This window comes from Atractosteus spatula, chromosome 10 (assembly GCF_055471065.1).
Source record: "Atractosteus spatula isolate fAtrSpa1 chromosome 10, fAtrSpa1.hap1, whole genome shotgun sequence".
Lineage (NCBI taxonomy): Eukaryota > Metazoa > Chordata > Actinopteri > Semionotiformes > Lepisosteidae > Atractosteus > Atractosteus spatula.
Window position 1 is genome coordinate 21,126,596 of NC_142715.1, and position 15,852 is coordinate 21,142,447.

General features: G+C 42.7%; 2 protein-coding genes across 2 annotated transcripts in view; both read left to right on the top strand.

Moving 5' to 3' along the window:
• LOC148825762 (uncharacterized) overlaps positions 1 to 15,852 on the top strand; it is a 232,396-nt gene that overhangs the window by 95,677 nt on the left and 120,867 nt on the right. The window lies entirely within an intron of this gene.
• On the top strand, positions 7,365 to 9,578 carry LOC148825765 (zona pellucida sperm-binding protein 3-like). Its single transcript, XM_088926140.1, has 8 exons — positions 7,365 to 7,928; positions 8,030 to 8,145; positions 8,221 to 8,327; positions 8,409 to 8,583; positions 8,661 to 8,778; positions 8,977 to 9,077; positions 9,155 to 9,228; positions 9,400 to 9,578. The coding sequence occupies exons 1-8, from the start codon at positions 7,365 to 7,367 to the stop codon at positions 9,576 to 9,578; spliced, it is 1,434 nt and encodes a 477-aa protein (XP_088782266.1).

The following is a 15,852-nucleotide window of genomic DNA, read 5'->3' on the forward strand; positions in this document are numbered from 1 at the left end:
CCACTCATAAAAAGTTCATTCGCCGTAGCAGTTTCACTGTGACTTTGCAGGTAAAATATTCTTAATGAGAATAATATTTTGTATGCGATAAATAACCGCACCAGAAAATATTGGAGAGAAATGGCTTGTCGCACTATTTGCAGTAGACACTCAGACACAGAAATGTCCTGTCATTAAAGAAAATTTATGAAGAAAAGGTGTGACATCATTGCAAAGGCGATATTTTCTGATGTCTGTCTTGGTTAATAATCATTTGCGTGGGAATTACTTCTGTCGTTATTACTAATACTGATAAAAACAGTGAACTCACAGCTCTCTGGATGTTGGTCATGACTCTAGAAAGTGTTTTTATTTGCAAGCGGCTCTGGAACTCAACACCTGTTGATGGGTCACTTCTGTCAGACACATCAGTGGAACCCAAGCCCACCTACACACACATTCACACACACTGATAGATATACTGTACACCTACACTCTCACACACATTTACAATCACAGACACATCACACACTTATACACACAATCAGACACTTACACACTCACATATATACACTCACACATGCTATCATCATTAATACTCACATAGACGCAGGCACTACACACACTAACAGACATACCAACACATACACTTACAAATATAAAACTACACACTGACAGACACCACACACTCACAGACACACACCATACACACACATTCACAGGCATGCATTCACAGAAACAGACACTACGCATACTCACAGACACACACTTATAGACACCAAACACTCAGAGACCTCACACGCTCACAAACTAACAGCCCACACATGCACAGACACCACACACTTCCAGACATGCACCCACACACGCACAGATACCACAAACACACTTATCCACAGATACACAATAACTAACACAAATATAAATACTACTAATACTACAACAGTAACGCTATCACTAACACTGACACAAACTACTAATAATAACAGTAATGCTGTTACTAAAACTAACATTACTACTAGTGTTAATACTCTAACAGTAACACTATAATTATAATTAATATTAACATGAATATGAACATTAAAACTAAAACAATAAGTAGTGCCACTGTCATTAATACTCATATGAACACTAGCATTAAAACTACCAGTTGTACTCTCACTAATATTAACATGAAGACACTGATATTAGTATTAGTTGCTGCCCGTGATGTCACACCGCTCTCTGTGACAAATGCGAGACACTTAAACGCGTGCAGTGACGGAGCGCCTGTCGCCTTGGTTACCATTCTTATGATTTATAAACACTGGAAAAATGCATTTAAACTGTTACTTACATACATTTATGAACTTGAAATATCATTTTCTAGCTCTAGGATACAGTTACCTAAATAATAATATGAATAATCATTGTTTAATTTCGGATTGAACATTATTAACCCTATCTATCTATGAATTGGCTTCATTACTCTGCTCTCCTCCTCACTGATAGCTGATGTGTGGTGAGCGCTCTGGCGCACCATGGCTGCCGTTGCATCATCCAGGTGGATGCTGCACATTGGTGGTGGTGGAGGGGAGTCCCCATTACTGTAAAGCGCTTTGAGTGGAGTATCCAGAAAAGCGCTATATAAGTGTAAGCAATTATTATTATTATTAACCCTAAATGCACTATGGTAATTGGTCGATACAGTCATTATCATCCTGGCCAAATTTCCCATTGGCCCTTACCAATCATGGCCTCCTAATAATCCCACGTCTATGAACGGGCTACATTACTCTGCTCTCCTCCCCACTGATAGCTGATGTGTGGTGAGTGTTCTGGCGCACTATGGCTGCCGTCGCATCATCCAGGTGGATGCTGCACATTGGTGGTGGTGGAGGGGAGTCCTCATTACCTGTAAAGCGCTTTGAGTGGAGTGTCCAGAAAAGCGCTATATAAGTGTAAGCAATTATTGTTATTATTATTATTATTATTATTATTATTATTATTATTATTAACTGTTTTTTAGATATTTAAACAGGATCAAGAAAAGAATCAGTACTCACCAATCGGTGAAGTTAATCGATTTTTCTACAGTTCTTCAGTTGAAATAATTGGTTGTCGATAGATAAGTGATCAATAACTCTTCTCCGTGTGCTCCGTGCGCCTCCCGCGCTCTTTCTCTCTCTGATCCTGGCTCTCTGGCTGGTGTCTGTGATGTCACAGCGCTTATTCTGACAGAACATAGCGCGTCTCTGCTGCTTTTGTGTGTCTTTTTCAGGAATGCCAGAGGTACTCGAAATGTTGCAAAAAGAAAAGCGTCTTTTTCGTTTTGTAAAAAAGTGAGTGCTGATTTTTATTTTATACAGGAAATGCATGCATGTTGAAACACTAAATTCTATAAATAATTGAGAAATAATAAAGCCAGGAAAACATATATGTAAAAATACAATTTGATCACATAATTTACTTCATTACCTCTGGTGGTTAAATGTTTTTTTCTCTTGTACCTGTTTCTGATCCTCTGGTTGTAGTTATATTTGTAAATTCTATACGTTTAATTAAAAAAAAGAGCGCGTCTCTGCTGGAGGAGACTCCTGTCTGGAGCCCGGAGGGCTTTTCATACAAATATAACATCTCCCCCAAAAAAACGGGCTGTGAAGAGAGGCGATTTATAACAGTTGGAGGAGGAGAGCGACAAACCGAGGAATTAAATTCATTAAACAGAAAAAAAAAGTTTACTTCACAGATTAATGCGTTACAAAGCGTACCCATGTGGAGCAGTAGAGAACGAGCACGAGTCCCTGAAATAAGTGCTTTTAAGGGTTTTACATGAATCATCAGAGTATAGAAGCCAGGAGGATCAGACTCATGTTCCTGGAGGTTAAAATGTGTATCCTGGTTTCATTTCCACCCAGCTCTCAGCTCTATAGGTAGTCTGATGATTTAAATTAACTGTATAACTGTTACAAGACTTCATCTAATTGTACATTTATAAGACTGTCTGTGAGACACTTGTGAGAGCAGCTGAATCCCAGGGCTGGTGTAGAGTCACCAGAGCACTGCTCAGAGATACAGACTGGTCAACTGGTCACTATTGTAGTCATGACCATCGGCCCATAGGCTACTAATAATCAATATACTGATCAGAGTGTCAATACTGGTGTTTATTACATAAATACTAATATAATTCCACACTCACTTGTGTTATAAAACACTTAAAAAACATGTTTGGAGGCTGATATACAGTAAAGAAAGTAATACTGAAGGGTTGGAAGTCCTGGAAAGGGTTAATAGAAGCTTCTTGCTTCTGCCCTGGAACAGAGCCCACAGCTGCCAGATCAGTGACCCCTGAGCCCAGTTCACAGAGAGGAGAACCAGGAGCTCTTTTATGTCTCTAAGAGGACTGGGAGAAATGAGAAAAGGGGGAGATGTGACTTGAGTCCAGGCTGTTCTGTCTGATATTTTTCATGTAGCAGCACTGATTGTCTGAATATCTTCTGGTTCTGGATTGTGAGGATAGAGAGCAGTACGGAGTTGAGCTTCTGTCTGAGTGTGAGTCTAAGCTGTGAATCTGACTGAGAAGAGAATAATGTTTTTTTTTATTCTGCCTCAGAATTTTTCTTCTTTGCCAAGTGGTGTTACATCCCCTTCAGATACTCTGCACAGACTGCCAGAGAGAAGAGGAGAGAGAGATGGACAGATAAGAGCACACGCAGCGAGAGAGACATACGTCTTGATTTACTTTGAAGCAAGTGTTCATTTCTTTTCTGGAACAAGTTGTTTCTGAACTTCAAGAAATTCAAACAACTTCTGAAAGATAAAATACAAGTCTTGCTTATCAGGACAGAAGAAATACCGCAGGAAAATGCCAGTGATTTTTCTCCTTTTAACGAAAAGTGGAGAAAAACAATGGCAGTGCATTTCCGTCGGCATGATTTAGCTTAATACAAGTATTCACTTCCTTTTCTGTAGATTACAGCCTGCGAAAGATGAAATAAAGTTATTGGTTATTCATGGTCAGTGCAGGAGAAATACTACTGGCTGGCAGGAAAATGTCAGTATTTTATTTTAACTACAAATGTATGAATGGCAAAAAAACAACGGGAGTGTGTTTCTGTGCAGCTGTTAAACAAAGGGCTGGTGGTTCAAACCCACTCAGGGATGCGCTTCAGATTGTTCCGCTATAACCATAATCTCTGTTTAAACTTGATGGGATTTCTTTGCAAACCCTCTTGATCTTTGCAGGAAATGTGCATTTTACTCGTGTGGAACTACATGTAAACAATTAAGTACCTAAGTCAATGTTCAAGAGAACCATTTTCACGTGTGGAATTTTATCTTCAACTGGCTGTCAGGAGAATTCATTTATACACCTGTTGTATCCTTAGCAAAAATATTTTAAAATTAGATCACAGATTTGTTGGAGAACTTGACAATCCTTGACAATCATTAAATGAGCATTATACAAATGTGCGTTGATATTTTTAATATGTACCTTAATTGTAATGTATATATATACATAATTGCTTTGATATGGATGTTCATTTGAAGGAATTGAGGAAACTATGAAGGATCGCAGAACAACCAAAGATACATTTGGGCTTCTGCTATTGGTAAAGATGAAAGAGTACCTTAAGTGTGAAGCTTTCATACATACGAGAGAAAAAAACAGTTTTAATGCACTTCATTAAACTGATGGTATGCTTATCAGTCGTGCATAAAGTGTAGATAGCAGAGGATGGTTTCGATCCATCAACCTCTGGGTTATGGGCCCAGCACGCTTCTGCTGCGCCACTCTGCTGACAGCTGTCATAATGTCAAATTCTTCACATATTTGAAATATTTCATTCGGGTTCGCCCAATACACGGTGCAAACCATACCTGCAGCAGAATGCTGTGGCACATGAAGCCGTTTTGTTTATCGGTTGTAAGGATTGAGGAGCGTACTACACATCGAGCAAGCGAAAAGAAAATTAAACGGGAGTCACTTTTTGGATTGCTAATCCAGTGTGCTCTGCTCGTCTAGGTTCAAATCCCATCCTTGTCATGGTTAAGGCCTGAGACGTGTGTGTTTTTTCTAAACGGTGTTTGCATTTGTTTCCTCTTTTACTACTGTACTAGAGCAGTAATATTTCTAGCGGTGGAAGAACATGGTATCACAGGCTGACAGCAGGAACACGTGGCCACAAGCTGCAGTACATTGGTTTGGGAACAGCAATAACTTTCCTGTGGAGTCAGGTGCGCCGGTATTAATACAGCGCTTTCGAGCGGAAAGAGTTACAAGAACTGACTTAAACTTACCAGTTATGTTCAATAGCTAAAAACACAAAACCAACCTCTTCAGTGGTTGAATCTAAATAACAGAAGCCAATGCTGCCATCAAGGAAAAAAAATCCTGAGTTATGTAGTTTTGAGACTAAATATCTGACTTTCAGTTTGAAGCGGTACAATGGATTCTAGGTCACATTCGTTATTGATTCAGGATATATATGAGTGTGCTAATGGTTAAAACTGTGTTTATATGAGCTACAAACGGTAACATTTTCATTACGAGAAGAAAGTCAGTCCGTGCGCATTTCTCAGCATGCACATTGTCAGGAAAACTAAACCCACAGTGCCAGCAAACCTTTCGATAGCCTGTAGGTACTGCCATTACAAATGTAACAGGTTGTTCATACACACATATGATATCGTTGCTATCTCGTAATTAGGCGATAATTTGGTATTTATTAATTAAGATTTTTTTCCTGGGTGGCAACAATGCGCTTCCGCAATAAATCATAGACTCTGCTTTCAAAATAGCTGCACCAGGCACTTGGACACAGATAAACATAGGGATTTAAAATTCAGGAATATGAATGGTCAATTGCTTACAGTTGGGTTTTTACGTTTTCTTATTTAGCGATTTGTGTATCAATCTTTTAACAATTCATTAAAATGCTAACAATATGTAAAATAAAAACAACAGCACCGTTAAATGAAGGGGAGACAGGTAGTTTTTTTTTTTTACAATCAGATTCCAATCTCTAATGCTGTGTGTGAGAGCTTAGGTAACTTTCCTTTTCTCACATTTTCTGACGACTATTCCAAAGGGGCACCCTGTCAACTCCTAATACTTTTCAAAAGTCTGCCTGCATGTTTGATTATTGTCGTTTTATGTAGAAAAAGTTCAATATTGATCATAACTTAAGAAAATTATGATCACGAATAAAAAAAGGGGCTAAAGATGTGAGTTGCTCTTGAATCAGAGCTGGGTGACACGGGCTTCTGTTCTGATATGGTTGTACGAGAAGCAGGAGAAATCGCTTCACTCCTATGGAGCATGAGCTGAATCAAGAGGGAGACATTTCGTATGCTCGTGCATATGTTAACGCATGACCTACATCGTAAAACTAAATTAAAAACTAACATTAAGTTGTCAAAGACATTCATTTATATACAAACAAGAGACAGACATAGCAATGGTTCTACATTAACTTGTTCTACACTGATGAGACTAATTGAAATGTATGAAAACCCGTTTCTGCCAGGGAGTTAAAAAAACGCGCTATGGTATCGCAGAATTCCGACTAAGTAACTCAAAATTGCGACTTGGTACTCAGAACTCCGACAATGAAATATGGGCTATTTCGAAGTCGCAAATGTGAGATCAAAAGTCAAAATTCTGAGTTTTTAGGTCGCAATTCTGAGATTCTAAGTCACAATTCTGAGATACCATAGTGCGTTTTTTTTTACTCCCTGGCGGAAACGGGCTTCCATTGGTTCTCAGTGCTGCGAAGCAAAAGCAATCTCTGGAAAATCAGACAAATTATTATCAGATCATGTCAAAAGCTGATCAGTATTTCTTTACTGGGAAGCAAAGAAATGCTTGTATTACACATTTTAATGTGACATGCAATTACACATGAAAAATAGTAAAATTATTTTCATTACGGTACATGTTGATAGAATAGCCCCCTCGATAAAAGAAAGTGTGGACGGACGTGTCGCATGTTCCGAACTCTGTCTGACAGCGAGTTTAACACACTGTCCTTGGAAATTAGAAACTAATTGAACAATAAATTAATCTGAGCAAATTTTACACGTGTGGGTGATTTAATTCTGTCGAAATTGCGTGGAACTCCTCCGCTGAGCTCAGATACGCACGGGAAAGTGTTCAGGCGGCTTCACGGAGTCCCGCCTCAGACTGGAAGCAGGTTCTAATTAGACGCTGAGAACAATCCGGGTCTCTGTATGTAATTGATTGTGTTGATTGAGCGGTAGTGTGACCATGTGTGTGGTAGCATAGTCCTGCTAGTATAAAAACCTAGTCACCGCGTTCACACTTTATGCTCTCTTGCTTCAACACAGTTTGGTGGTTTACTTGTTTTACTTCTGTAGCAGTTTAGCGGGACGTCAATTTGGCAATGCGCTCGTTTCTCTTTGTGCTGTGCCTGTGCCTGTGCGCAGGGGCCGGGCTCCCTGCACTGATCTCTGCCGGGCCGGCTGGCTGGGACTCTCGGGAATTAGCGCTCCAGGCCAACCTCCCGGCTCCTGAAGACGCAGCCCAGTCGGAGGACTTGAGCCTGGCAGATGCGCCCTCCGAAGACCTGTCGGCAAGCGAGAACGACTCGCAGTCCTTGGCTCCCGACTTTCGCCGCCTTCCCGTGTCCAGAGACGCGTACTCGCCCTACTTCGACAAGGAGAAGATGAAGCCCGAAGCCGGCAGCCGCCCCTTACCCGCCTACATCAAGAGCATCCTGTTTCCTCCCCAGCGAGGGCGGCAGCCGGCTCGCCCGGCCATCGGGGGCACCCAAGGAGTGGCTGTGTGGTGCGACTCCAGCAGGATGTACGTGAGGGTCAGTCGGCTCCTGTTCGGCTTCAGCTGTCGGCCATCGGAGGTGACCTTGGGCAACTGCAGCGTCAGCCGAACCACACGCAGTTACTTCTACTTCATCTACGGGCTTCACGAGTGCGGCACCGAGCGATCGGTAAGCGGGTCTTCATCTACATGCAGTGTATCAATGTGAGCTGTAGGGCTAGTGTCGGGGTTGCCTTTCCTGGGAATATCCCTTCCTCTGTGACCCTGCAGGTTGTCCAGGGCCGCCTGGTGTACTCCAACACTCTCCGCTATGCCCCACCCTCCTCCAGTGCACCTGTGCATCGCTTCATTCCCTTCTCTGTGCCGGTCAAGTGCTCCTACAACAGGTAGGCAGGGCTCTGCTGCTGCTGAGAAGCTGCTGGGAAAGTGACCAGAAGCCCCTCATCCCCTCTGTCCTGCAGGTTCCACTACTCCTACAAGGTTGGCTATGTCCCCACGTGGGCCAGGAGAAGGACCTTCTTCAAGGACCTGAAGAACAAGCACAGCTTTGTGCTGCTTACCACCAACTGTAAGCTCCTTGAGTGAGTGGCTCCTCCTGCCTGCAGGGGGTGCTGTGTGCAGGTGTAATGCTGCCTCTCTCTCTCTCCAGCCCACTGGGTCCGGCTCTCTCCTAAGGATGAGTACTTCCTGGGTCAGCCCATGTACTTCCAGGCCACTGCCTACTTTGCCACAGTGGAGCAGAGGCTGTACATCCACTCGTGTTACGTAACGGAGAAACCGGACCAGCAGTCCCAGCCCCGTTTTCCTGTGATCGACAACTTGGGGTACGGCCCCTTCTGGGAGGAGAGGTGGGTAGGAGCCCCGAGAACCTGCAGGGGTTCATCCTTGTCCTTGTCCCCAGGTGCATGGTGGACAGCAGGGCAGATGGCTGCCTGTCCAGGTTTGTCCCCTCCAAGCAGAAGGATGTGCTCCGCTTCACAATTGATGCCTTCCTCTTCCAGAAGAAGCTGTCCAGGAAGGTACTGCTCTCAAAAGCCACTCAGCCTTCCTGCTCTACTGATCCATTGTCTGCTTTTCCATCCATGATCTAGATGTGAACCAGACCGTGGCAGCTGTAGTGCCTAGAGCTGCCAGCTTGCCTTCACAGATGGCAGAAGGTCCTTCTCTGTCCCTCTATTGGCCTTGATCCCTTAATGCTGTGACTTTCCCTCTTGCAGCATGAAGTGACTGAGCTGTACATGCACTGTGTCATGGCTGTGGCTCCTGCTAAAGCAACACCAGGGACCAAGTCCTGTACCTACAACAGGGAGGCGAAGAGGTACTTCTGCAAGGAGCCTGCTGAGGGTGCTCTGGGACATGCCAGGTGGAGGCCTCACCTGTCCTCCTCTCCTCCAGGTGGGAGGAGCTGTATGGTGACCATGAGGTCTGTGCCTGCTGTGAGTCCAGGTGTGCTGGCAGTCGGAATGAAGGTGGGTCTGGTTCTCTATCCCTTGTGGATGCATCTCTGCCCAAGAGACAACCATGCTTGGACAACTGAGGAATGATCCCATGCTGGACAAAGGGACTGTGTAGATGAGTAGCATCACTGTGGGACTCTGGGTATAGCGGATCCCTCACTCCTGGGTGCTGCTTGTCCACAGGTACCAGGAGCCTGGTGACCAGCAGTCGGGTGGCTGTGGCACCAGTAGAGGGTCCTCTGGATGTGGGAGCTGACTGGACTGAGGATGAGGAGGGAGACCCTCAGAGCTCCAGTGAAGATGCTGAGAGCACCAGTGAGGATTTGGAGGGAGCAGAGGACTTTGGAGATGTTGGCCAGTGAACAGGTAGGGTCTGGCAGGAGGAGCTCTTGGAGGGGTGGGTGTCCTGCAGTTCAGCTGGATTGTTCTCCTTCTTCCTCCCCAGGTGCCTGAATGAACGCTCCAGCCTGGCCCTTGTGACTCTCCTGCCTCCACTTGCCTTGTAATGGCAACATTTCAATAAAGCTGTGAAAGACCCTTCTGCCTGCCCTTGTTTCTTTATGGTTTATAGGTTTGAATGGGGTGGAGGAATTCAAGGGAAGTGAGACCCATTAATCAATGGAAGTATTTGTGGGGGGTTCCCCTTTCAAGAATGCTTCCCGTATTGCTGCCAATGAGGACTGAAAATGGCTGGAGTAATAAAGCATTGTACTGGGGGAAGATGGCCGCACTATTCCTTGGGCAGGGCAGTGTGACTTTTTTTTACTGGGGGAGAGACAGAGGTGTTCAATATACTGGAAATCCTCCTGTTTCCGAGAGGGGTAGTGCTTATGGTGTGTGAGTTGCTATTGTAGTGCCCAGTAAGAGTGAGATCTGGTGTCCTATTCTAGGCTGCACAAACTGACTAAAAGAAACACAAGGAAGGAATTGTCAACAGGGGCTTGGTATAAAGTAGGCCTTCCCTTCCTTAGCAGAGGAACAATACTGGTGCACAAACATCAGTGAATAATGGTGCAGTTAGAATCTCGGAGGTCTTATCTTATGGGTGTTGGTTTCACAGTAGTGGTATTGGACAGTCATGGGAAGTATTAGGATTCAGACTGGAGATCCCAGTACTAGACTGGGAAGACAGGTGTTCACAACCACCTCTACCAGCAGCACAAGCTGTGTATATTGAGACTGAACGCTTACTACACAAAGCCTCTCCCCTGTTTCAGTGTCCCATGTCATGAATTTCAAGTGAATCCTAGTCTTCCTTTGTGACTACCTATAGTTTGCACAAATCCTGCTGGCCCACTAACACTGTTAATTCTTAACCCTACTGCACTGCCCTATTAAAGCTTCAAGGATTTAGGATAAACTATTTTATATAATGGTTCCAAAGGTGGCTTCTCAAAGCACTTGACATAATTACAATAAGAATACACAGGATAAAACAATTCCAATAGACCGAGGAGACCATGGATGGCGGTACTAAGGAAAGTAGAAGCAGAGGGGTAAAGAATGGAACCAGTTCAGTAAAGGCTCTTCTACAGAACAAGGTGTTGAGTCTGAATTTGAAGGAGTTTAGGGAAGGTGACTCTGGTATCCTTGGGCAGAGAGTTCCAGAGCTTGGGGGCGTAACAGCAGAAGGCCCTGTCCCCCATACAGTGTAGATGGGCTTGGGGGACTGTTAGGAGACCAGAATTAGAAGACTGAAGGTTATGAAGTGGGGAGTAGGGTGATAATAGATTAAACTGCAACTGAAATGTGAAGGCACATTCTACAGTTTATGCAAGAAAGGGTAATGTTAGGCTTTTATGGGACTGGGGAAGTGGCAGCACTTTTGAGGACCGTTGGTACAACAGCAGTGCTCAAGGATTCATTTCTAATATTGAGGACAATGGGTTATATACCCATCGTTCTTACCAAAGGATCAGAGACCTTTTGCTATATAAAAAGACTCCTTTCCACCACTAATTTATTCAGGTTTGGTTCATTTGGGTTTTATCAGTTAAACATTTAATATTGTATGTCAGTTTGTTGATGCCTGTATATCACAGTGATCTGTACACACACCTTTGACTGAATATGGGCTGCCAAACCTCTCCACCAAACTTATGTATCACGGTAGGTACACAAGAAGTTTATTATTAATAACAGGGTTGTTGGTGCCAGTAGTCAGATTGGGTCAATTGCAAGGTAAGAACAGCATCACATTAACTGGAGATGATCCAGAGATTAGCATGCAGCTCTGTACGCCAGATTAATACCGATTTGCAACTCGCTCGTCTGCTGACTTTAGTCCCCTGCTCAGTAATCACAATGTTCCCAATTGCAATGAGCCCAAGGAAACAGCTGCTGCTCTCTAGAGGACACTACAGGACAGGACTAAGTACAATTCCTGCAATAGACTAAGTAGTTTAGTGCCAAACTAATAGAACACTGAATCCTATGGGACAGTTCCGAATGTAGTAACAGCTTAATGCTGAAATAATATCGTAAACACCTCGTGATCTTAAGAATCTGTCGCTGTTAAAAAGTATTCTAATAATAAGCTAAAATTGTACTGGAGCCACAACACAGTGGACTTGCAGCTCCTGTCCTGATCATACAGAAAGATGTCATCACTATAACACCTGTTAACAAACATAGCGCCTGCAGTCTGTGAAAGAGAGCTCTGAGGTAAATATTCCTTGCAGGGAAGTGAACTGAAAAACAGGCAAATACATCACTCAGATGAAGAGCAACGACTGTCGCTAAAGAAAGTGAGCGAGGGTACACCTATAGTAGTTCATCCACAGAAATTCAAACATAAATTTGTGACGCACCAGAGTACCACAAAGCTAGAAGCGTGCCTTCAACTGGAGTATTGTAGCACGACTATTTATAAGTAATATTAACTTATTCCAGGCGTTCATCTGGTTTAAGAATACGAATCGATGCCTTCAAATAGACCTTTAACAGTCCTTTGATGTAGAATTAAGAAAATGGGGAATTATTTGATCCCATTCTCAATCCAGTAGTTTATGGACAGGCGCTCTCAGCGGACTGTGTGCAGGAGTGATGGGTGATGTGGAATTCTATGGGCTCAGTGGGACTCTGGGAGTCAACTCAGGGCTCTGCTGTAGATTCCTGTAGAACCGGTGTGAAATGATAATGTACCGTTGGCTGGTATTGTTAATGTAAAGTTTACTGGTACATTTCGGCCAAAACATATTTTCTTTCTTCTTTTTTTCAGCATGGAATAAACCTATTACATGTTCCTTTGCAGCCTACGCATGCTGACGCAGCTACCCACCTGAACTAAAAATTGTATGTTGGCCGTTCCGTTACACTATATTGATGAATCGTACAAGATCATAGGATCAATAAGCCTGAAGACTTGTCATGTACAGTGCCCTGATAAAAATCAAATTAATTACACTAATTTTTATGGAATCCCATTTCCGGTAGTGAGGTTTCCATAGTACACAGATGGAATACTGGACGGTGGGCTTTTAATTTTTTTTTTATTTAAACACCAGAAATACAAAAACGAAGACAGAAGATGAAATAAGATACAGAAATAGACACTTCACATCCAGAAGAATTCACAATTATAAAAGCTGAAACTTATACTTTTTAAATATTTCCATTGTATGTCCTTTTTCACTTTAAAAAGAAACTCTCCTTTAGCTCAGCTGGCAAGGCCTGGGTTCGAGCCAATGCAGTGAGGCACGAACTAGGGTGGGAGCGGCGAGGGCACAAGCCCTAGAACCCGAATCCGTTACAATAACAAAAGGACAGACAATGAAAAATGGGTTATTTCGAAGTCCCAAATGTGAGATATAAAGTCGGAATTCTGAGTTTTTAAGTCGCAATTCTCAGTTACTAAGTTGGAATTCTGAGATACCATAGCGCGTTTTTATTTTTACTCCCTGGCGGAAACGGGCTTCCATAGAAATGGTTAGATTCAGAGCCATTGCAGTTCGTGCTAATTAGAACAACGCCAGTACTGAACCCTCAGCACCGTACTGACTACTGAGCACAAGTTCAGCTGCTCGCCAGCTTTGTTAGGCACAGTTTTGCATTGCTATTGAGCTCAGAGCAGGAGCTGATCTTCAGACAGTACCGTGTTAAAAAAGCAACATGAGCCAGGCAGGAGTCAAACCTACAATCTTCTGTTCCGAAGTCAGATGCGTTATACATTACGTCACTGGCCCTAATCTTACGGTGCTCAACTGCACCATAGTGACCTCAGCGCCACTACTAGTAATACATCGCCCCCGGCCAAAATTGCTTAGTAAAAAAAAACGTTTTCTATACTTGTCGGTTTAAAAATATTATATCTTTAAAAAAGACAAAGGGTTTGTGTGTCGCGCTAAAGTTTCGATTCATTTCGAATGCAAAGAAAAAACATTTTCTTCCAAGAAATCATAAATGTGTCTCATCCTCCATACTATAATTCTCTCTTGTAGTAGTAAAGCATTTTGAGTCAAACCGAACAATATATTAAAGGAACAAGTAATAGGTTTATTCCATGCTGAAAAGAGAAGAGAGAAAACACAACGTTTCAGCTGTGAAACCTTCTTCAGGTTTGTTTTCTCCTTTCAGCATGGAATAAACCTACAATATTACTTGTTCCTTTGCAGATACGCATGCTGACGTAGCTACCCACCTGAATATATTAAACGTTTCATCTATACGATTAACAGAATGTTCTCCTGAATAACTACAGTAAATGACAAAGCCATAATAAAAAAATATATATTTACGAATTTTAACTTTTTATACAGTAAAGTTTTGTTGTGAACAGGAGCCCTGTTTATCGATATCACCAACACAGTTCTGGATTTTATTCTGCCTTCCTATGGACATATGAATTTTCTTTCACACAACAGCTTGCATGTGTGGTAGCTTATTAGCGCCAGGGAGAAAAAGAATATTGTTGGCTTTTAAATGAGAAACCATTTGCGTTTATACAAAATCACAATGCGTTGTCCCAGACATTGGGACATCCTCTGTTTAAACACCTGTCGCTTTCTCTAATATTGGCTCCTGTGCTTCGGTCCATTTGAGAGAGAAGACACTGAAAAAGTCGTGTGAAAGTGGATTTTGCACCTGCGCCAGTGCTGTAGTGGTATCATACAGACACCCATACAAATCCATCACACGTTGGAAGCTCTGGAAGGCAACGTAAAATATTGCTCTGTCCGTTGGTGGATTAGGTATGCATGCTACATTTCAACGTAAAATGCAATGTAAAAAGATCAAATTTGATTCAAAATTGATTAGTGTAAAAACCGATAAAGCTCATATTTTTAATCTAGTTTTATCTATATCTATATCTAGTTTTTCAAAGGTCTTAAAAAAATGTTTATCGCAATTGTGAAAGTTAGAGACGGTGTACCAGTGCGTGCCTTGATTGTCACGGACGTCCAAAGGGACTAACCGTGGGGAGCAGGAGAGCGGAAAAAGACCCATATGTGTAGCGGCGAGACGGGAAAAAGGCCCGGGCTCATAGTGCAAAGAGTTCAGGAATGCCGTATAGAAACCTATGCCCTCAGGGAGCGGACGTGGGGCGCCCTGGTGCTAGGCGGGTCTCAGGACATCCGAACGTCAATGCTGAGCGAGGACAGAGTGCAAGACCCGGAAATATATAGCCCAAGGGAAAGAGAGGGACCGGAAGGACAGCAGACCGGAAACAAGGGACAGGACAGAGAAGGAGCGCCCTCTGGCTGCAGAGGGCGTGACATTGATATCGCCAGCTTCAGTCTCGCCTGTAGCTGCGAGAAGGTTAAAAGCGTACAAGTGATCTGTCTTTCGTCAAAATAATTGCTGGAGCAGAAGGACGTAGAGTACAATCCAGCAGCTGTAGATGGTGCTCAGGTAAGAGCTAATTCTGTTTTCAGCACAGGGAGCAAGAATGAGCTCAGTCCGGCTCCCAGCAGAATCCATTCTGGTTTGGTTGCTGTCAGACTGTGCATCTGAGGCTTTTTGGATCGCAACGTGAAAAAAAAAGAACAAAAAACAATTACTCACATCGTGTTACTTCTACCAGAGGAAGGGAAGATATCACTTAAAAAAAATCAGAGCTGAATATTTGGATCCGGGGCCTCATACTTATCAAATTATTAAAATAATAATTATTTAACTATCAGATTGTGTTTCTGCAACATTTTGTGCACAGTATGCCATGTTCAACAATAAAACAACAGTCACAACGAGGCCTTTACACCCAGTCTGGGGTATTTTCCCCTTTTATATTTTTGCCACTTTATATCGAACCTGTTATACTCCCAGAAGTGCGCAGTAGCTTCTACTTAATACAAATATACAATTCACCGCTGGTATAAAGAGATGTGTGCCATGTCTGCCTTTGTAAGCATTTGTTTCAAAAATAAGTTCACAATATGTTAAAAACACAAAAAGCACAAACTTAATAATACAACGATACAAAATCAAAACCAAATCATAAAGCCAATTAAGTACCTATCCTTTGAAAACAGAACACCTTTATATCTACAATAAAAATGTGACATTTGTATCTACTTTTGAATTACTGTACAAAGCAGACAGAGTAGTCCCTGAATTCAAAGATCAGATCTTGGCCAAAACAAGACAATCAGACGTGAGCTGAATTCGGAACAAGAGCCTCTGCTTCGTCGTTTATTG